Source organism: Azolla caroliniana, unplaced genomic scaffold (genome assembly GCF_043228905.1).
Source record: "Azolla caroliniana isolate FFs.n. ecotype wild unplaced genomic scaffold, voAzoCaro1.0.p SCAF_15, whole genome shotgun sequence".
In the NCBI taxonomy this organism is placed as follows: Eukaryota; Viridiplantae; Streptophyta; class Polypodiopsida; order Salviniales; family Salviniaceae; genus Azolla; species Azolla caroliniana.
Genome location: NW_028230450.1, coordinates 5,059,450 through 5,082,724, shown reverse-complemented (window position 1 = coordinate 5,082,724; position 23,275 = coordinate 5,059,450). Strand labels below are relative to the sequence as shown.

Below are 23,275 nucleotides of genomic sequence, written 5' to 3'. Positions count from 1 at the left end.
TGATTCCTTTGAACAATGGAGACATTTCTTGGAAGACTCTTCTCATCAAATAATTGTATCCGATGATCGTAAAAAGCTCACTTATTTCCAGAGCACTCACGTGTTAAATAGAAGACAGGCTCGATGGGCACAATCCTTACTCATTTTGATTTCAAGACTATTTTTCATCCAAGCAAGAAACTAGGGAAGAGGATGCATTATCATGATGTTCATATTTAGCACCTCATCCTAGTCACCAAACCTTTTGTGTTATTTACGTGTGTAGCATGAAAGAACTTCTATGAATCGATGGAGTTTTACCTCTCGTCGATGTCGTTGGCCTAGGATCTGCACCTACGTATACCCTATTGATGGCGAACCAAGGGGAGATAGTTGTCCAATACCTCCAAGTTACTAGCTTACTTAGCTTTACACGATTAATGTTAATCTCTCTTCTACTCTCTCGTACAATTGAGCAAAGAAGTTACCATAAAGATGTTTTATTATCATCACTCTTTAATACATAGAGGTTGAGCACCAACGAGAGAGAGAGAGAGAGAGAGAGAGAGAGAGAGAGAGATTAGAGCTTGGTGTACTAACCTCTATCATTAATCTCTCTTAGCTCTTAATTACAATTAGGGAGATAGGAAAGGAGGCGTCACATAATAATCACTAGGAGAAACTCTTAAGATTTGAGAAGAGTTATAAAAGACACTACATAGTGGCTTTTATAACTTTTACATTTAGTGTGTTTGTTTCACACTAGGTTACCCATTGGCTTGCATTTTTTCCTGGTTAGTTTGTTTTATCCCTCTTTTTTTAGATTAGTTTGTTGGTGTTCCTTGTTGGTGCCCTTATCTTCACGAGTAGTGCCCATGTGCCATCTTCTTAACACCTTTGATAATAAACAGGTAATCGTAGGTCTTGCATAACTTTAAGCAACCATAGACTTTGATACTCCATTAGATTCAAGCATTATTGATATTATTTGTCATGATCTCAAGACAGATGTCTTCGCTCAAGATATCTTAGGTCATATTGATCCGAATCATACATCTTCCTCATAGTCACAACATTCATACACGGATTATATGCAATTCAAGTGGCACGATGGATTACTTTTCTACAACGATCTTCTTTATGTTCATGATGGGTCATCACGCCCCCAAGTCAGAAAACATCGTTGTGATTCATACATGGTTGAGTAATTTAGTGTTAATTACATATTGTATTTATTAAAATGATCATTTTGGTCGACTCATCAACGTAAATTTGTCGAAGATTATGTTCGCACATGTGACACATGTTGTAGAGAAAAGATGCCTCGATATCATCCCTATGGTTTATTGTACAACCATTACCGATTTCAAGCAAGCCACGGAAATTTGTCTTTAGATTTTATTAAAGATCTTCCACATTCTATGGGGCTCAATGCTATCTAGTAGTTGATCGATATGCTAAAATGACACATTTATTGCCATGCACTAAAGATATCACTAATGAAGAAACAACAAATCTAGTCATGTGTGAAGTATTTCGTCACCATGTTGTTCCAGACAACATAATTAGTGATCGTGGACCACAATTTATATCTAAAGTTTGGAAGTATTCATTCACAATGCTCAAACTCTCCTACAAACTCTCCTAAGATTATCATCCACAAACTGAAGGTCAAATAGAATTTGCATACAGTAATTCTATACATTCCTCTACGAGGGTTACTCCATTCTATCCCTACATATGTTACCATCCACGATGGTGTTTATTCGAAGCTCCCGAATTACCAACAAATCCTAGTGCTCGGGATCATTTAGATCAAGTAAGAAAATTCAACCATAATTTTTCAAGTAATAGACAAAGCTAATGTAGATCCGCATCGGCTTGCATCAACTTTTCAAGTTGGAGATCAAGTATAGTTGTGACAATGTCATATAAAGGCTATTAGACCATGTGGCAAATTTGATTATAAATGGTTAGGCCCTTTTGCCATTAATGGAAAAATCAATAACATAATCTTTTGCCTTGATCTACCCTCACAATTACCATTACATCTAGTGTTGCATTGCTCTTTATTAGAACCATGCCATATAAGTTCATCAACAATGCCTAGACAAAGAAGATCCTCAATCAATGATAACTCATAACACTCATCGTTTGAAGTTGGGGTTAGTGTCATGATAACATGCACATATTGAGCCAAAAAGTATTTGAACCTGTGACTCTACAATATACGGGACAATATACAATAATTTTCATCAATTATTTCACCTAGATCCTAGAATTTACAGAATAACCTAGAAAATTCTAGAATACTCTAGAATATTCTAAAGAAATACACCAAAAGGCCTTATAAATATAGGCATATTGTATTATTCAAACCTATTCAGTTCAACATCAGTATTAAGCCTTTAAGTTCTTCTTATCTTTGTACTCCTTTTCTATAATATAATTCCCTTCTATCATCCACTCTCTCCCTCTGTCTCTCCCTCTCTCTCTCTTATGATCCTCATTTTTCATCTGACTCTAATTGGGGGGAGATGTAGATAATTGGAAATCTACTATTGGTTATGTTATGTGCATACATTAGCAGGTGAAGCAAATGCTTGGCGGTCCAAGAAACAAACGACTATTGCATTATCATCAACGTTGCATTTGTTTCTTGTGCGTCTTGATTTATGACATTGTGGACAGATGATATTAGAGAATCTCATAACTTGTTTCTTTGGTTGTGGGCATCCCATGGATCTTGAGTTATAGTTGGGTCATGGAATGTTCGCCGCATTTTGTATGCTATCATCACTAATGTGTTTTGAGTAGCATCATGTTGCCATACTTTTCTCATTGCATCTTCTTGCCAGATGCAATTTATTGAGTAGTTGAGAGTTAGATTGTGATTTGAATTTTCAGTAGTGACAAAGTTCCTCCAAGAATTTTGGAGGGCACCAAGAAGTAGCAACCATTGAAGTTCATGATTAATATTGTCTCGTGCTGTAAGACTATCATTGAGTTTCCTCTTCCATGTATTACTGAATCTATTATTTCATCATCATATTTCATTTTTAGGGTTACAAATATATTTGATGTCATAACTTGATTTCCATATACTTTTTGTTCGAATTCATTTATAGATTTAGAGGTGAGATATAATCCCCAATTGTGTTGCCAGGTCTTTCTCTTCCCATGCTTCAAATGTTGGGTCGCGAACATCTAGTTTGGCTTCTATTCCTTTTACTACACTCCATAGTTTTGTTTGTTGAAATAAAATTATCATTTTACTACTCCATACGCAATAGTTTGTGTTCAAAAGTTTGCTGATGTTTGCTTTTCTGTTTCTAAAATTTAGGGTTGTTGTGGATGTTGAGCACCATTCCTGGGCCATGGCTCCAAATGAAGAATATATGATAATTTTGTATACACTTAATGTATTGATGCCATTCCATTCATTCAAAATGTACAATGATACAACAAGTAGTTCCCAAAAATGTTTGTAAATTTTCGATAAGACACAATGCCTCTTCGTGTGTCTCTTCGATGATGGACCATATAAATTGATATTTATAATTATATATTTGTTTTTTATTGTTTTATTGTTTTATTATTCTTTATTTAAACATACCAATACTATTCCTTATTTTTTGTACTAGAGAGCCAATCACTCAAAAAACCAAATGAATGGATATTAGACAGGAGTCCAATGAGTCCATGGAGATGAAATTGATTAAACAACCATACAAAACAACAAGAGAATGGTGAAATAAAAGGGAAGCATTACAAGGACATGAATTAGATAGAAAGTAAGGAACCACACAAGCGTATTGTATAATACATTACTTAGAGGATGGTGGATATTTTCAATATTCTATACTAAACCATGAGTTTCCAGAACTAAAATTGATCTTCTATCCAAGTCCTTTGGAAATGCCTGCCTACCTCCTCACCATCAAATACATTACGGTCAGAGAGAAACAAAGGGGTATAGGATTTTTTTATTTCCTCAACACTAGGACGCTTGTGTGGTTCCTCACAAGTAGCATAGAGTGGAGTCACATCGAAAGATGGGTAGAAGAACTTCCGACATATGTATGCAAACACGATAGTTGCCACCAAAGGTGGCAATAATAGTGGTACATACACAAACTTCTTCACTCCAAAGTAACCTAGCATTGTGAGTTGGGATAAGAAGAGAGAACCCACTATCCGAGAATGAATGTGTGGCCACATCCTCCCTCCGCTCTCATACTTCGGCATGATCACATTGAGCGCCTACGAAATCACAAAAAAAGGATAACTGAACATGATTAAACATTATGGATGCTTTTCATATATCAATAAATCCTTGTTATAGCTTCTGTGCTCCAAAAGAAGTATAACAACCCTTTGACTTAATCATGACCAAATTTAGTTCTTTATATTAAATCCTTTGTGTAACTTCTTTTCGTATTGGGGGGCTCAATCATGAAAAATTAAGGAATAAAGCTTCCTATCCCCAACCATTATTTGAAATAGCTCATACAGGGGAGGCTGAACTCAGGGATGATTTTGACTTCCTATGGCCAAAGGAACATATTATTGTCTTATATAATCTCTATATATGGGTACTAAATTTAGCTCAAACGCAAGTATCTGCATATTATAATGTATACCATCCTTTTAACATAGATTAATCTACACACCAAACAAGGTCTTTAAAGTACAAAGTATCGTGTATACGTACATTAACCCCGCAAATACATGTGTAATAAACACCAAATTTTCAGATGTAACCCAGTATATAATATACATCTGTGTGACATTAACTTTAGGAAATTACTTGTATGCACAGAGTGCGGAATAGCCTTACCAGATTCCGCATGAATAGCCAACCTAAACCAAAGTAGACGATGGCAAATACCAAAATCAGCGGTGCTATGACTGCGTAGGATAATGTGATTGTCAAGACGAGCATATCCCCTGGGACACGAATTGCATATTTAAAGGACTTAGGAGCCCATGCTTGTTTGATCTCTTCATCAGTCTTGCATAGGAATCTCTTTCTGAAACGAAATTTGATAAGTGACCATAGCCTTGAAAATGCCAGGCCATAACTCACAAAGAACCTGCATTAATAAGCATCATGAATCAAGATTAGAATCATTAGGTCATGCTAGAAACGTATATATTCCTAGTACACCCATTGTTTTTTGAGTACTGCATTATATTGCTGGTGAAAATCCATAAAGAAAAATTGCAACATCTTAGATCCTTGAAGTTCTCCAAAGTCAGGGTATAAGTGTGCCCATCCCCGTCTTTATAGACATAACAAGCACAATTAAGAGATTTCCAGATGTGGATTGTATAGAAAAATGCATAGATATAGACCTAGTGTTGTAGCAATGGCGCGTGATATTACCTGAGGGCCACAAATGAGATGAAGAAACTGGCTTGTCCGGGGAGAGATTCACTTAGCAATGAAATTATTGATCGCGGATTATCGATGATGCCTTTAAGGGAAGTGAACAAGCTGCCGGCTATGGTGACACCCAAAAAGATGTTCAAAACATTGAAGTAGAAGAATTTCCCGGCAGCTGCCCTGTCTTGTAAGTCTTTTGAAGGAATTCCCTCAAACTTTGAGAGCTTCAAGAGCAGATCAGGAAGCACGAGAATGAAGGCAAGGAGAACAAGCTGAGGTAGAAAAGCCTGGAGTGCTGTATTGACTAATGGTATATCCACTATAGGCTTTAGGAACGGTAGCTTCTTCTCCAAGTTGTCGAGCGAGATAAGGGCCGAGATGAAGGCAATGGGGATCATGTAGAAGAAGATCATGTGTGAAACCACAAGGTAGACCAAAGTTTGTCGTACAAGCCTTGGTACAAAGGGTATAGCGAGGTTTTCCCATATGACCGCTCTCGGATCGGGAGCAGCACAGGTAGTCCATTGATTAGCATAAAGGCTATGCATAGACTGCGAATTCGTGAATGGTTTGATGTCATTACAATGGAAGTCTGATTATCTACTTAACAGAAGAGCATTCATCATGATCATCAGCTTCTTAATGATGATGAGGATGGTGGTGATGACAATAATACTAGCTACTGGTACCACAACTGATGAGGTAGTGGTATCATTCTAGCAATTGTTGCTCATAGTACTACTAGTATTTCTCTATCTCTAGAAAACAACAAAATCCTTATTATTATTGCTAGGAGTTGTGGATTAATGTCTAATCATGACAAGCCTAATGACATTGGTTACTGGCAAGAAGAAGATCCATACTGTCATGGTTTGTCACTGCCTTCTATCTCCTTAGAATTCTGATTCCTCGATACAAACGAGAATCGGAATCTAAATAGGAGGAAGAAGAAGCTAACGAAGAAGGCAGTGTGCGCATGGATAGATCTTCTTCTTCGATCGACTTTCTTGTCTTGGGAATTGGAATAAGTGATTGTGAAGCTACCTTAAGATGAATTGCTAAACCGGATTGCGACGATTAAGCAGAGAGAAATGATCTCTGTCGTCAGACTTTGACGAGATTAACATACAACCTAGGGGTTGATTAATGATTAATCAACAGAATTAGGCTGCTCATTGAGAATCTTGGAGGAGTTCAATATTTTGGCATGAGGTGATTTACCTGAGATGCACTGTTGGCGGCTGCTCTGGTACTAAAGATGACGATAGCCGCGCCTTTCTGCGACACGGAAAATGTAAGAGATTCTCGTTCCGTCTTTAGAGCGTTTTCTTTCCTATACATCTCTCCCTTGTAGAATTCGATGGATTTTACCGGAGGACCAAAGCGACCGAGAAATCCAGTCCTATGCATAGGCAGAATATTCTCCTTCTTCCTTTTCAGCTCTGCACGAGCCAGTTTCCTCCGAAATGCCTCCCTCTCTCGCCAGAGCTTAGCTGCCTGAACCAGTCAGTATACAGAAAGAATTGACGCAATTAGCTACATTATACACTCAGGAAGATAAGGCAAAAACCTAATGGTTTGGACAGATTTGGAGAGATTATGAGATCTTTAGTGTATACATTGGATATTTTTGTGACGACGACGCATCCTCCGTAGGTTTCAGGATACAGAGCTTTGAAGTACTTGTCCACCTCGCCATGTATGGTGGCAGTGGCAGTAGTGGCAGTGGCAGTGCCAGGGGGAGGAGCAGGGATGTCCCTCACCAGAACAGCGTATTGCTCTGGTTTTACCTTCTCAGGATTAGCTTGATCCACGATTCTCAGATGCACCACATGCTTGTAGGTCTTCCATAGCCGATGCATCGTGACTATGGTGACCCAGTAAGCTCCAACTACATAGGCCCACAGACGTTTGCTCCCATCCTGCAGAATCAGTGATGAAGAAGAACAAACCATTCCATTGATTTGGTTCGATTCCATTCCACGGACGTGATTTTGATTAGATGAATATAATTACATTACCATGACATTCCCCATCGCGACCTTGTCGAAATCGCTGGATCCAACCGTCGAATTCTTGGCTCTCTGAAGCTCGAAATTCTTGTCTGTTATGGAAACAGGAAGCAACACGGGCACGCAGAAGATCGCCGTGTACAGGCAAATGAAGAAGGCTGCAAAGCAACGATCAATCAGAAACAGAATCAGAGCAGCAGAAAGGAAAGTAGCGGCTCCTCTCCAACAAATTGAACAACCAAAAAAATGCAAAGTTAGATTATGATGAGACACAGGAAACGCAAAAGGAATCTCGTATGTTTGAATCAGAGACAGAAAACACAGAAAATTCTTAAATCAGATACAGCCGGTCTTTTTGGATCACATTTTTACAAACAAATTGACAGAATGAAATTGTATCACACTCCAATCTGCTTGGTCTTTGCATGGTATATTCAGTTAGGGAATTATACTCAGGTCTTTGCATTGGTATACTCGGTTAGGGAATTTTACTCATGAACTCGATTTGGGACATTCGTGTTTGCTCAATTTAACATCCATAGATAATGGTTTCCTCAAAGGTTTTGCACTCTCCATATTAAAAATTTCTTCAGTATTTTGCATACGTACTCTCAGATTGAGACAAATAAATACATCCATTACTCCTATCCTAAGTAATACGCATACCAAGGATGGAGTTTTGAATTTCCCAAATTTTTCATGTCGAAACTTTGACTCAAATTTTCCTTTAGTTTGGATAGCTCGTGCTTGTTTTTATTAGCGATGAGCATGTCATCTACATAGAGTATCCAAATCACATATGCATCGCCTATACATTTCTTCGTATATAAGCATGAGTCTTCATTGCTCCAATGATAACTATGGGACCTCATAAAAGCATGAAATATTTTTATACCACTTTTGAGGTGATTTCATGAGACCATATAAATTTTTCTTAAGTTTACATACCAACGACACTTTTCCATGAACTTCATAACCCTTCGGTTGCTCCATATAGATCTCCTCATCGAGACATTCATTTGAAATAGCTCAAGATCCTTTTTGGAACTAACGTGAACATTATGCATAACATAGTCATCTTGACTACTGGAGAGAAGATTTCATCGAAATCAACTCCTCCTTGTAACTTCTTGTTTAAAGCCTTTTGCTACAATACGAGCGTTATACTTAAGAAGAGCACTATTAGATGTGTATTTATACTTATACACTCATTTACATGGTAGGGCTTTCCTACCTTTAGGGCAAAGGTACTAAATCCCAAGTTGCATTCCTATGAGTACTATCTAACTCACATTCCATTGCATGTTTCCACTTAGCATGATTGTGGAATGATATGGCTTGATGGTGACATGAAGGCTCACATGCATCTGCAAGTATTACCTAATAAGCAAATTTACGAGATTGTTCGGAGACACGCATAGATCTCCTTAATGATTCCTGCACCCAAATACCATTAGTTTGTGCATAGGAAACATCATTATGAGAATAATCTTGTTGAGCATCATTAATTTGGGGCATCATCATGCTGACCATCACCAAGTTTACGTGGCTGAGAAAATGTAGACGCATCTATATCAATGGAATTTTTCTGCTTTATGTTAATAGAAGGTACAAAATCCTTAAACATGACTTTTCTCACTTCTACCTCCTTTGTGGATTGTTTATGTATCTTTTTTTTTCATTAATAATGATACCGCTACGTCTAACCACAATATGTGTCAAGATTCCATAGGCGATATTGAAATTGCCCATTGATTCCATAACCAAGAAAAATACATTTTCTATATTTATAGTTCAATTTCCTCCTTAGTTGTTTACGAACATCTACATATGCTTCATATTGAAAGACTAATATGATCATAATGAGGTTTCTTGCTTGTTCACAACTCTTGTGCCACTTTTACGCCTATGGTTATGTTCGATGATAGATTAATGGCATGGACTATTATTAAAACAAATTTTGTTGATAAACCTTGTGAGAGGTTTGCATGGTGTAGCATAGAGACAACTTTGTCCTAGATGGTTATATTCATCCTCTTAGATACATCATTCTGAATGGGGGTGTAAGGAGTTATAAACTCTCTTCCAATGCCTCTAGACTTACAAAAGTCACCAATTTGGTGAGAGCTATACTCACCTCCATTTTCCAGACATAAAGCTTTAAGATTTATGGCCTTTCCCAACTCAACCGAAGCAAGACATTTTATGAAAGTAGGGTAAACATCTTCCTTTCCCTTAATTGGATAAACCCAAACTTTCCTAGTTGCATCATCAATGAAAGTGTCAAAATACAATGCATCACCCAAAGATCTTGTGGGCATAGGTTCACAAACAATTGCCTAAATGAGATCCAATGGTTTAGTGGATGAGTTAACATGGATCTATGTGCATTTCTGGTTTTCTTACCATGTTGGCCATGTTCCACCGAGGAAGAGGGACCACCACGTTGTCTTGCATGCCCATCATGTTTGGATTTAGCATTATCCATTTCCGTATTTTTCAAGGCATAAGGATCTTTCTTGAGGTATCCCTTGTTATGACAATAATGCCATTGGATGTTTTTCTTCATAGACTTACTTGTACCTCTATCATTTCCAATATTGTTCCTAGTTTGGTTGCTATCATGTTGTTAGTTCTTGTGAGACCCAACCTCACACACATTATATGCATCTCCATTATGTGATGTAATCGTAGATTTCCTATGAATTTCTTCACTCAATAGAGCTCCACATATATCATTGTAGACTAATTTCTCGTTTGGTGCATTATTGATAATAGCAATGCAAAAGGTAGCCTAGAAGGTAGGCAAAGTGCATAAGAAAAAGAGACATTTCAACTCATTGTCCATAGTCATTTTTTGAGCTTGTAGTTGGGACCATAATGCACCATAGTCATTCACATGAGTGGTCGGTTGAGTCATAATGAAAGGCCATGAAGTATACATTGTCGGCTAGGTGCAACCTTATGGTGGACATTGCCAAGAGATCGAACTCATCCCAATCATCATCGATCATGCCCTTAGGTATCCTGGCTTCACCACTTAATGGCCTTAATTCCCTTCTTGGAATCAGAACATCTCTTATCTGATCCTTCCACAAGGAGAAGTTGGATCCGTCAAACATACGGATCTCAAGGTGGTCTTTTCCAGCGATACAGTAATTTCTATGGGAACTAAAGGAACCACCGGGTGAGGTACTTAGAACCACAGACATTTCGGAAACCATTAGGTGGTAATAAAACTTAGTTGATTGCAAGTCTCAGCACCTCACGATGGTTGGGATACTACTAGCTAGCTAGTCTCAATCATTGTGGGCAAAAATATGTATTTGTAACTATCACCTTAGGCCAAAAAAGAACTATATACGTCCCCTATTAAAGCAACACCTCACTCATATGTCAGCCAAGGATCAATGGAAAGCGACTAACATACAACTTCCATTTCACAATCTCACATAAAGTGAGCAAGCATTTAACATGCAGTTTCTATGCTAGATAGTTTCTATCCTCTCCTGCACATAGATATAAGCAAAACGCTCCTTTTTTTTTCTGTTAACGAGAAATGAGTAAATATGTATTTATATAGATAAGAATTACCCGATCCAAGAAACTTCATGTAAATGGCAGCATCCAGGCCTGCATGCTCGATGATATGCTCCTCAGTAACAGACCAAGCTTCTCGTAGCCATCCGAAAATGCCAGGCTTGTAAGGAATGGGGATTTCCTTGACTTTCTTGGCAGGGTAATAGATTACATCGTTTGCAGGGTTCCGAGTGAAGAGGAAATGGAGAAGTAGAAGAAGCACGAAGACAAGGAAAGACGTGACGAGAGAAGTGACAAAGCCTGAGGTTTCCATGTCCAAAAACGATCAAGCTTTTTCGCTTGGAAAGAAAAGAGAAAGTTCAGGAGGGAAAGCTTTTCAGAAGTTAGGGTTATTGACTTTAAGTCTCATAAGATTGGCGATAAGCTAGTTGCAGGCAGGTAAATTCAGCAGGAACAAAGAGAGAGAGAGAGAGAGTAAGGTTAGTGAGCTTCAAAAATCAATCTAATAATCTTATCAGGAATGAAGCTAATAATCGTAATGCTGGAGATGAAGAATGAAGGAGAGAAGAAGCTTTTGAGCTATGAGCTATGGGCCATGGCTATGAAGCTCTTGAGAGAGACTGTGCAGACCCTGACGTGGCATCTAATTATTGACCACGTGTCTCCACGTGGCACCCACCACCAGTAGAGGTCAATGCCTTGACCAGTTTTCTGTCCTTTTCTCTTCTACTTTTCTTTGATGCTTTTGATTCCAATTTCCATTGACCTTGTATTTGTGAGGCTTTTTTTTGGCCGAAAAGAAGACCACGCCAACTATTTTGTTTTATCTTTCTATGCTTCCGGGTCAAGAGAAGCCCCCCCTCTACTTGTCCCTTGGGCCGGGGCATAATATGATATCAAATTCTCGTATAATCTGCTCAAGCTTCATACCAATTTCTCTTGGCTATGGAATTAGAAACTCGGATCATTTGTAAAAAGAATTAGTTTTTCTGTATAGCCCCTACTCTCTATATTATAGTAACCAAGGACTTGTGAGGCTCGTGACTTTAAGATGGTCTGGATGATAACAATCACAATGATGGTGACATTTCAACTACTAAGATTGTCTATTGGACCTATATATGTATCCCGCGGGAATGCCAGTCTCAATCGGAATTTTTTTTTGATTGATACCAATGACTTTCTCATTTTCTCTCATGACTTTTCTATTGTTTAATTGACGCATTAGCATAGGTCCAAGAATGGTTTTGAGAGAAAAAGTGTATGTCAACATAAAGGAAAAGAAAAAAAAGCATAAAATTATAAAGGATTGCAATGATATATAACAAGGAATGTGTTCATAATTGATGAAATTAAGCATATTCGAGCATTCCATTACGTAATGTAAGATCTTGGTAAAGATAAAAGAAACGACCACTTCATTATACCCATATGGGGGACTGAAGCATGAATAATTAAGGAATAAATCATCCTATCCCCGATCATGAATAATTAAAGAGTAAATCATACTATCCCCGATCATTCTTTGAAATAACTAATATTGGAGAGGCTTAACTCAAGAATGCTCTTCAATGCCTATGCCCAAAGGAACATGTGATTGTCTCATATAATCTCTACAAAAATGCAAGTAGCTGCACATTATAATGTATACCATCCTTTTAACATAGATTAATCTACATATTATACTTGTATAATACATCTCTGGTTAGTATGTAGATTAATCTACACATCAAACAAGAATTTTATAGTACAAGTCTTAATATGTATACATACATTAATCACGCAGATACACTTGGTATAAACACCAAATTTGTAGATGTATGCATTTATCACATATAACATACATCTGTGTGATATTAACTTTAGGAAATTACTTGTATGCACAGAGTGCATTGTGGCCTTACCAGATTCTGCATGAATAGCCAACCTAAACCAAAGTAGACAATGGCAAATACCAAAATCAGCGGTGCTATGACTGCATAGGAAAAAGTGATTGTCAAGATGAGCATATCCCTTGGGATACGAATTGCATATTAGAAGCACTTAGGAGCCCATGCTTCTTGAATGTCTTCCTCAGTGTTGCATTGGAACCTCTTTCTAATACGAAATTTGATGAGTGAGACTATCCTTAAGAATGCCAAGACATAACCCACAAAGAACCTGCATTCGTAAGCACCAGGGATGAAGATTATAATCATTAGAATCAAGCTGACAGTATATATACACCTGATACACATATTGTTTTTGAGTACTCCATTACATTGATGGTCAAAATCCACAAAGAAAAAATGGAACATGTTTGATTCTAGAAGCCCTCCAACATGTTAGGGTATAAGTGTGCCGATCAACAGTATGTTTATATACATGACAACCAGAATTAAGGGATTTCTGGATGCGTAAGAGAAATGCATAGATATAGATCTTGCATAGACTGCGAATTCATGAATGGTTTGATGTCATAACAATGGAAGTCTGATTATTTAGTTAATAGTAGAGCATTCATCATAACCATCAGCTTCTTAATGATGATGATGGTGATGAAGAAAACAGTATTACTAACTATTGGTACTACAACTGTACTACTAGAAGTAGCTTTATCACTCTACCAATTGCTACTGAGAATCATAATATGAACCATGCGTACCATTTGTGCATTCGTGTTCGAGAATGATGAAGGGTAAACACCCTTGAAGAATGATAAATACCATACTTTTGGTTAAAATATTTACTATAAGGTAAATATTTTTTCAAGGTAAAAATAATTTAAAAAATTACAGAAATTATGAAGAAATTACAGAAATTATAGAAATTATAACAAAATTACAGAAAATTACAAAAAAATTACACCAAAATTACAGAAATTACAGAAATTGTATAGAAATCACAAAAATTACAAAGCATTTATAGAAATTACTGCAATTACAACGAAATTATAACAAAATTACAGAAATTACAACAAAATTATATAGAAATTACAGAAATCACATAAATACAAAACAATTACAGAAATTAAAAAGAATTTATAGAAATTAAAAAAAATTACAAAAATTACAAAAATTACAAAAATTACAAAAATTACAAAAAAAACTACAAAAATTAGTGAAAAATTACAGAAATTTCTGTACATAGAGTACATACTATGACCTAAACATTCAACAACTTTAAATCCTATTATTAACCCTTAACACAAGCAAATATCGTTGGTATGCAGAAAGTAATGGCTGGGAGGTGTACGATGCAAGCAACAGATCGTTCCAACAGTAGGTTGTTGAAGGAAAAGAGGGAAAAGGGGGGGAGAGCAGAGCATAGCGTTGATGTGCAAAGGAAAAGGGGGAAAAAGGGGGGGAAAGAGGGGAAAAACCCAATAAAAGGGAAAAAAACCAAAAATAAATAATAATAATAAAAATAAATAAATAAATAAAAAACCACACGAATTTTTTAATATCATTCATGTTCGTTTTCCAACATAGGAAAACAAATGATATAGTAGACGAACACGAACTTTACGTACTGTGCTAAGAATACTACTAGTATTATTGTTACGAATTCTAGAATAATGGCTAATCATAACAACCCTATTAATATTGGTTACTGATATTAGTGAATGCTTAGCATATAGTAAATGCTAGTGGTTTTCTATGCCAATATCTCTTAGGTTGACACTATATGTAACACAAGTTGAATCCATAAAAAAAAATATATATATATATATAAGTTATAAACCTTTCTTGACCTTACCACTATAGGTCTACATGTGTGGGTCATTGTATGTAACATCCATCCTTGAATCAGACATTGGAGAGTTTTCATTTTCCAATTCAATTTGTTATGGACTTCAATTGATTGATATCAACTTTGTTTTCTTCTTCTGACCAAATCCTAAGATTGCAATTTATTAAGTCATTGAGAATTAGATTGTAATTTGAATTTTGAGTAATGACAAAGTTTCTCCAAGAATTTGGGAGGGCACTAAGACGTAGCAATGATTGAAATTTTTGATTAATATCGACTCCTACTATAAGACAATCGTCAAGTTTGCTCTTCCATGTATTGATGAATTCTATCATCTCATCATCATATTTCATTTTTAAGGTTACAAGTATATTTAATGTCATGGCTTGATTTCCATCTATTTTTGGTTCGAATTCATTTGTAGATTCATAGGTGAGACATAATCTCCAATTGTGCTGCCAAATCTTTCTGTTCTCATGCTTCGAATGTTGGGTCACGAACATCTGGTTTGGTTTTTGTTCCCTTTACTACACTGCATAGTTTTTTTGGGTGAAATAAAATTATCATTTTGGTTTGTGTTCAAAGTTTGTTAATGCTTGCATTTTTGTTTCTAAAATTTAGGGTTATAGTTAATGTTGAGGATGATGCAAGGTCCATGGCTATAAATGTAGAATATATGATAGTTTTGTATAGACTTAATGTATTGATTCCATTCAATTCAATGGAAATGTACAATGGTACAAGTAGTTCCCAGCGATGTTTGTATCTTTCTGATAAGACACAATGCCTCTTCATGTGTCTCTTAGATGAGAGGCCAGATATATTAATATTTATAACTTTTTATTTGTTTTTAAACTTTTATTATTATTTTATTCTCTTTTTAAACATAACAATACTATTTTTTATTTCTTCTTCTATGTGGCTCTCAAGAGAGCCAATCACTTAAAAAACCAAATGAATGTATATTAGAGAGGTTTCAATTGAATGAGTCCAAGGAGATGAAAATGAATAAACAACCATACGAGAAAACAAGAGAATGGTGAAAAAAAAGGAAGCATTATAGTAAGGAGATGAATTGAATAGGAAGTAAGCAACCAAACAAGCTCATTGTATAATGCATGACCCATACTTGTCCCTTGGGCCGGGGCATATTATGATATCCAATTTTGATAGGTAATGGGAAGGGTTGAAAAGGTAATTCTTACTATTTATCACTAAGTATATAAGATAATAAAATGAGAGTTTTTCGTGTGCCCACCAAAAATATTTTTCTTTGTTGTCTTGCTTTATGTGTTGTTCACCATTTTCTGTGCAGAAAAATAGCAGTTCGTCCGTTTCTCCCTGCTTCACAACAGTGGTATCCGACCGAAGAACTACATGCAAGACATTGTTTATGGTAGGAATCGCTGATTTTCTCTATTTTTGCGCCTTTGCGTGTGTTATTTTTTCAAGAACTCGTCGAACAGAGGTAATATCTACTACTTGCTATTGTCGCAACTCATTTTTCTCTCTTTTGTGAGGCATTTGTGCTTTGGAACACACCATTCAAGAGGTATCTTTCCCTCTTTTCACCCTAGAGATAGTAGAAACAACAAACACATATTTACTAGTTTTTGGTTCTCAAAAGAGAGGAGTATTTCTAGTGAACAAAAGAGAGCATTTGCATGTTAAATGCTTGCTCAGTTGACGTGAGATTGTGAAATTGGAAGTTGCATTTTGGTTGCATTCTATTTACCTTTCACTAAAATACAAGTGAGGTGTTGTTCTTAGGCAAACACACATAACTCTTGTTTTTTTCTGGCGGGGGGGTGGCGGGGAGGGGGGAATAGTTATGCCTACATACCTTTGAACACACATTGATAGTTGTACTTCAAACCTACAAGTAAGTAACTATCATTAGGTGCTTAGAGTTGCAATTGACTAGGTTTACTTACAACCCAATGGCCTCTGAAATTTCTGAGGTTTCAAGTACCTTACATAGTGGTTCCTTTAATTCCCATAGAAATCACTCTATGAGTGGAAAAGACCACCATAAAATTGCACCTAGCTGACAATGTGATTTCATGGTCTTGGATTGTGACTCGGCCAAAAAGTTATGGACTAAACTATGTAGTACATACGAAAAGAAAAGAGACAACAACAAATAAAGTTTATCTAATGAGAAAACTTTATGATCTTTGAATGAAGGACACCAATAGTATCGCCTCTCATTTGAATGATTTTGATGCACTATGGTCACAATTACAAGCTCAGAAAATGACTATGGATTATGAACTAAAATGTGTATTTTTGTTATGCACTTTGCCTAGCTCATGTGACATCTTTTGCATAGCTGTTATCAATAGTGCACCAACTTAGAAATTAGTCTATAATGACATATGTGGAGCACTATTGGGTAAAGAGATTCATACAAAATCCATGACTGCATCACATAATTGAGATGCAAATAATGTTTATGACGTTGGTTCTCGCAAGAACCAATACCGTGGTAGGAGCCAAACGAGAAATAACAATGGAAATGATAGAGGTGGACACAAATCTAGTCAGAAGAACATGGAGCGCCATTATTGCCATAAAAAGAGGCACCTCAAGAATGATTGTTATGCCCTGAAAAAAAAGGAAAAAGATAATGCTAAACTCAAAGGTGATGGGCATGGAAGACAATCTGGTGGTCCCTCTTCCTCGGTGGAAATAGAGGAAGTAAATGCTACATGTGATGAGACAGACATCTTGGTCTTAGATGAGGTTATCACACATGTTTGGGTGAATATGGTTTTTCTCCATCCCATATGTGGTTGTTGAACTCCAATGCATTATTCCATGTGACTCCACATTGAGAGTGGTTCACATGTTATGAAACCAAGTCACTTGGGAAAGTTAGATTTGAAGACTCACATCAGTGTGATGTGATTAGCATTGGAGATATCTCAATGCACTTTAGTGATGGTTCTCATTTCATCACCAAAGATGTATGCCATGTTCCTCAACTAACTGGCAGTCTAATGTCCGGTGGTAAGCTTGATGACAATGGATGTAAGGTGATATTTGCTTCCCAATCCTTTTGTATAACAAAAGGAAATATGATAGTTACAAAAGGGAACAAAGCTAGTTCCCACTACCTTCTATTTTTTCATCAAGAAGAACATTTGCTAGTTATCACAACCCAGCCAATGATAAGCATTTGGCATTGCCGTTTGTCATGAAGACATACATTTTGGCCTTACAAGGATTCGAGCCCATGATGACGTCTTGGTTTATATGTTAGACCTTTAACCATTATAATAACATATATGTTGAGGGGTGGAAGCACGCTACGGTCTACCAGAAAAGTATTGTTTTTGGCCGCAAAAAATGTCAGTCCTTTCGATAGTGTTAGTACTAAATAATTGAGAAAAAAAATCAGAGAAAAAAAAATCGATTTTGGGGAGTGGGGTGAGTGTAGTACAAGTGTCATGTAAGACAAGGAGTGGGGGGAACACGTGAGGAGATGTTCTTTCCATTTTGGGGGCTATTTTCCCCTCACGTTGTTTTTGGCGCTTCCCCTCAAACCAACTCCTCTTACTCGTCTTCCTTTATCCCTCTGAGCTCTTCATCTCAGACATCCATGTCAAGTTTCTGGTTTTCCTCCAATGTAAGAGGTTTGTTAGGGTTTAGAGAGCATATCTCAGACATCCATGTCAGGTTTCTGGTTTTGGGTTGAGGATTTCTTGTTTTGTTAGGGTTTCTGTTTTAGGGTTTGAGTTGAGGATTAGAGACTGTTCTGAGGCCTCTTATAACAGCCAATAGTGACTTCTTCGAGAACGATTTTCTTGCTTCTTCCACTGATTGTAGTTTATCTCGCGATGATTTGAGGCTTTTTCCACCGAGGTGAGGATCCTTCCACCGAATCGAGGCGGCATATCACACAGATTCAAGGCTCCCTCCACCATGGGTGGTTCCTTCCACCAAATCGACGCGACATATCACACAGATTCAAGACTCCCTCCAACATTGGAGGTTCATTCCACCAAATCGAGGCAACAAATCACACAAATTTAACACTCCCTCCACCATTGGAGGTTCCTTCCACCAAATCGAGGCGGCATATCACACAAATTCAAGGCTCCTTCCACCATTGGAGGTTCATTCCACCAAATCGAGGTGGCATATCACACAGATTTAATGCTCCCTCCACCATTGGAGGTTCCTTCCACCAAATTGAGGCGGCATATCACACAGATTCAACGCTCCCTCCACCATTGGAGGTTCCTTTCCAGTACTAAATTTCAGAACTATTTTTTCATTTTCAGTGCTAAATTTTTTCATTTTTAGAAATTTGTGAATAAAGAAAGGCTAATTGTCATCTTTGATCCGTAATTCTAATGTTCGAAATGAATTATTTCTCACTATGCAAGCTGCATTTAAAAACATTTGATTGTGATTTCTTAGTGTGGTTTATATAACATTAACTACTCTCGCAAGACACTTAATTTTTTTGGATAAATCTAGTGACCAAATGGGGATCCCCAACGAGAGTGAGTTGTCAAGTAACTCATGTATATATGAAAGGACCAAGAGATGACTGGTTCTTCAAATAGTCCGTTATTTGGTAGAAATAACGAAGAGATTTGGTGAAGAGGATCGTAGGAATATTATATGTAGAGTGTTACACCATCAACGTTTGAATGAAGAAATGGGGAGAATAAAATTTAGGGACCAATGTGTTTCAGAAGAGATTGTAGAGTCTATGAAGTCATCCCTAGACTTAGTCAAAGGTGTAGAGAGCATAGACAAATTTGCTGCAAAGAGGGCAACCCTACACATGGTTGTGAATGGTGTGAGAGAAAAAAAATATAGTGATACTAAAGTTGCCTTAGCCCTGGGTATTCAAAGAAGGAACTTGAGGAAACATCGCCGAAATATACACTCAAGCAAATTCAAGTGGCTGGGGTTGGGACATAGACGAGGATGTGATGCCTTATCTCAAGAGATTATTGAGAAAGTGGATTCATTTTGGGCAAAAAATACGCGTGTCTCACCAAATAAAAAGGACGTGTGTAGACATCGAATAAGTCAGGGTAAGTACCAGATTCACCCTAGACACTTCTTGGAGATGACGGAGGTATTCCATTTTTTTATATCAATTCACATTCCATAAATTTTTGTTTTGACCAAGTGTATATTAATGTTTGCTATATATATTGGTTGATGTAGGCTGAATTGTACATGAACTTTAAAGACCAACATCCAAGCTCGACTGTTGGATTCCGCAAGTTCCAAGGTTTGAAACCATATTATGTTAGAAAATTAAATGAGAGGAATACATGTTGTTGTGTGTACCGCGTGAAGATGGACATGTTAAGGCTTGGAGTGAATGCAATGTGTACCAATTCTAAGGGTATACACGGGCAATTATGTGTCTGCACTTGTGAGGTTTGTAGACCAAATGGGGAGGATAATAGGTGTAATGCACGAAACATGACTTATGCATCCGTTTTTGAGTTATGGAGGTCTTGTGTTTGTGAAAAAGAACCATCATGTGAGTGACATCGTCGTACATGTCTTTTAAAAACATGTAAGGTTTGTCTGCTACCATTATTTTGTAGGCAGGAGCTTGATTTGGGAAACAATCATGTTGTGAAATAGAAATATTTAGAGTATGTGACTGAAAATATTGGCCAGGGACTTGTAACTAAGCGTATCGAGGAAGTATATAAGGAGACATGTGCTGCTACCCTTGTCTTAGAATTTAAGAAACTACTTGGGTAGTTCATTCCACATAACTTCCGGAGTTATTGGCAAAATTCACAGTTCAAGGAATGTATTAATAACTTACCAACGGGTGTCATCATATCCGTTATTGACTTTGCAGAAAACTATACATTTAAAGTTCAAAATGAGGTTCAATCAATGCATTGGTACAATGATCAATGTACAATACTTGTACATATTTGCTATTGGAGACAAGACGGTGAGTTACATAAGAAATCAATATTTTACATTTGAGATGATAAAAAGCATGATACACTATTTGTTCAACATTGTTTTAAGCTTCACCGTGCAGATTTATTGTCTCTAGGGTTTAGCTTTAACTGTCATTGGGTTTGGTCTCATGGTGCTGCCTTGCAGTTTAAGGCGGCACTATCGTTCTACTTTATCGCTAGGTAATTTTTAATCCATATGTTTAGTACTTATAATGCAATGTCTAAGGAAATAAGTCTTGTGTTAGTGCATGCATACTAATTATGTTTGTAACTATTCAAACACAGTACTATTCAAATCGATGCATGCATACTAATTATGTTTGTAACTATGTTAAGTGTTCTTGATTGATCGCATAGTACCATCCTGTCACGTGGATCTGTGTTTATTATCTTTTAATCCATGTGAAGTGTTCTCCATAGACACATTGTACTATGTTGTGTGTTGTATATGTACTAAATCAATATTTATTGAAGGATGTAAAGTACATGTCTTGTACTCATAGTATTGTCCTATATTGAAGAGTTTGTACTAATTATCTTTTAATCCATGTTGTGTTCTCCATGGACACATTGTATTGTTCTGTGTTTTATCTGTACTAAACCAGTATTAATGGATGTAAAGTACTCGTCGTCATAGTACTGTCCAATATTGAAGATATTGTACTAATTATCTTTTAATCCATGTTGTGTTCTCCATGGACACATTGTATTGTACTGTGTTTTATCTGTACTAAACCAGTATTAATCGATGTAAAGTACTCGTCGTCATAGTACTGTCCAATATTGAAGATATTGTACTAATTATCTTTTAATCCATGTTGTGTTCTCCATGGACACATTGTACTGTACTGTGTGTTTTATCTGTACTAAATCAGTATTAATGGATGTAAAGTACTCGTCGTCAGCAACATAGTACTGTCCAATATTGAAGAGTTTGTACTAATTATCTTTTAATACATGTAGAGTGTTTTGCATGAACACATTGTACTATGCTTTGTGTTGTATCCATACTAAATTAGTATTAATGGATGCTAAGTACAAATGGTTGACAACATAGTACTATTTATCATTTAATTAGTGTAGAGTGCTCTCCATGGATACGTTGTGCTATGCTTTGTTTTGTATTTGTACTAAATCAATATTAATAGATGTATAGTACTCTTGATTGACAACATAGTACTAATGTTTGTTGGAAACCTAGGATACAAAAGCAGATACTTCTCCTTATTCAACATTCATATGCAATGGAACTACTTCGGGTCTGGACATGGAAAAGGAGAGCATGATGGCACGGGGGCTATGATCAAACGTGCCCTTACAAGTGAGCAGTTGGATAATAATGGTGCTAAGTTACAAAATGCACATGATGTTGTGGAGTGGCTAACATGGAAGATGTCAAATGATGGTAAGAACAGATTGTTTGTTGAGGTTCACGCTGATGAGGTCGATAGAGCTAAATCATATGGTTGTAAAACCGTGAAAGGCACACGAAACACCCATTGTGTATTAGGGTTTAGCCGCAAGGACACAACACAGTTGTTACTCTGTACTTTATCATGCTTTTGTTCCATGTGTATACATGAAGCTTGGAAAAAATGCATCAACCTCTCAATCGTGGAGCCCTGGAAGTTGCAGAAGCTCGAGCCTGAACGACAAGATGATATTCAAGAGGATGCACATTCAAACGACATTGTATACTACAACCAACATCAAGACTTGGCAGTTTTATTGGAAGTTGGAGATTATTTTGTGGTGCTCAAATCTCCTCAAAATGAAGATTTAGAAGACTAATACATTGTGGTCTGCAAGCAAGGAAAGACATTATTGAAAGAAATGGTAAGTGTCAGGAACTACGCACTCCCAATGAACAACGCTCGACCACAACCAAGCTTAGAATCAAACACAGAAAACGGGAATGAATGCACGACACAATGGAGAGAAAGGGTACACAAGATGTTTATGTGGAAAACCCAAACACGGGAAAAACCACGGTAGTCCACTGACTACTAACTATCACTATGTAACAATATACAATAGATGAACACAAAGGCAACAACCTCTTGTTCACTGTCTTCGCCACAGGCGGTGGTTACAATAGAGGTACGAACTTTTCGTCTCTTTCTCTTTCTCTCTCTCTCTCTCTCTCTCTCTCTGTACACTGTTGCACTCTGATCTTGCACCAACAAGAATGACAACAACACACTAAAGTTTGCCCTAAGTCATATTTATACTAATATGACTTTTTGGCTATTTACAAATATAGCCACGATGGACTCTCAAAAACATATTTACAAATATGTCCCTTGATCCGGTGAGCACTCCTCACCGGGCCTGCATCATCCGACGCATGCCGGGCGCACGTCATCCGGTTCTCACCGGGTCTTCCGTAGCCGGGTACTTGTCATCCGGTTTCGGCCTCGACCGAGTTTGCTCATTGACACTATTCTTCTCACTTCCCATCCGGAGTGACTTGTTTCCTAACAAACTCCCCCTTCACTCCGGCATGGGATGTCTTACTAGTCCGATCCGCTTCCGACATGCATCCAGCTTGTCGGGTATCAGCACTTTGGTCAGCATATCTAACCCGTTCTCGACCGTGTGAATCTTCATCAGCGCGAATTCCTAGTCATCTACTCTTTCCCGGATCCAGTGATACCTTC

General features: G+C 37.1%; 1 protein-coding gene across 1 annotated transcript; it reads right to left on the bottom strand.

The window, feature by feature from the left end:
• Positions 1-3,751: 3,751 nt before the first annotated feature.
• On the bottom strand, positions 3,752-11,236 carry LOC147854447 (CSC1-like protein ERD4). Its single transcript, XM_087331420.1, has 7 exons — positions 10,975-11,236; positions 7,390-7,538; positions 6,988-7,290; positions 6,590-6,865; positions 5,369-5,919; positions 4,820-5,075; positions 3,752-4,242 (listed from the first exon to the last, which is right to left on the bottom strand). The coding sequence occupies exons 1-7, from the start codon at positions 11,231-11,233 to the stop codon at positions 3,865-3,867; spliced, it is 2,172 nt and encodes a 723-aa protein (XP_087187546.1). The 5' UTR covers positions 11,234-11,236; the 3' UTR covers positions 3,752-3,864.
• Between the last annotated feature and the right edge of the window lie 12,039 nt (positions 11,237-23,275).

What these genes read in the sequence shown, in the direction of transcription:
- LOC147854447 (XM_087331420.1), bottom strand. Translation starts at nt 11,233, where the DNA reads ATGGAAACCTCAGGCTTTGTCACTTCTCTCGTCACGTCTTTCCTTGTC. An exon ending in TCGTCACAAAAATATCCAAT is followed by an intron (nt 6,866 to 6,987) that starts GTATACACTAAA and finishes TGACTGGTTCAG; the next exon opens with GCAGCTAAGCTCTGGCGAGA. An exon ending in GGCTATTCATGCGGAATCTG is followed by an intron (nt 4,243 to 4,819) that starts GTAAGGCTATTC and finishes GTGATTTCGTAG; the next exon opens with GCGCTCAATGTGATCATGCC.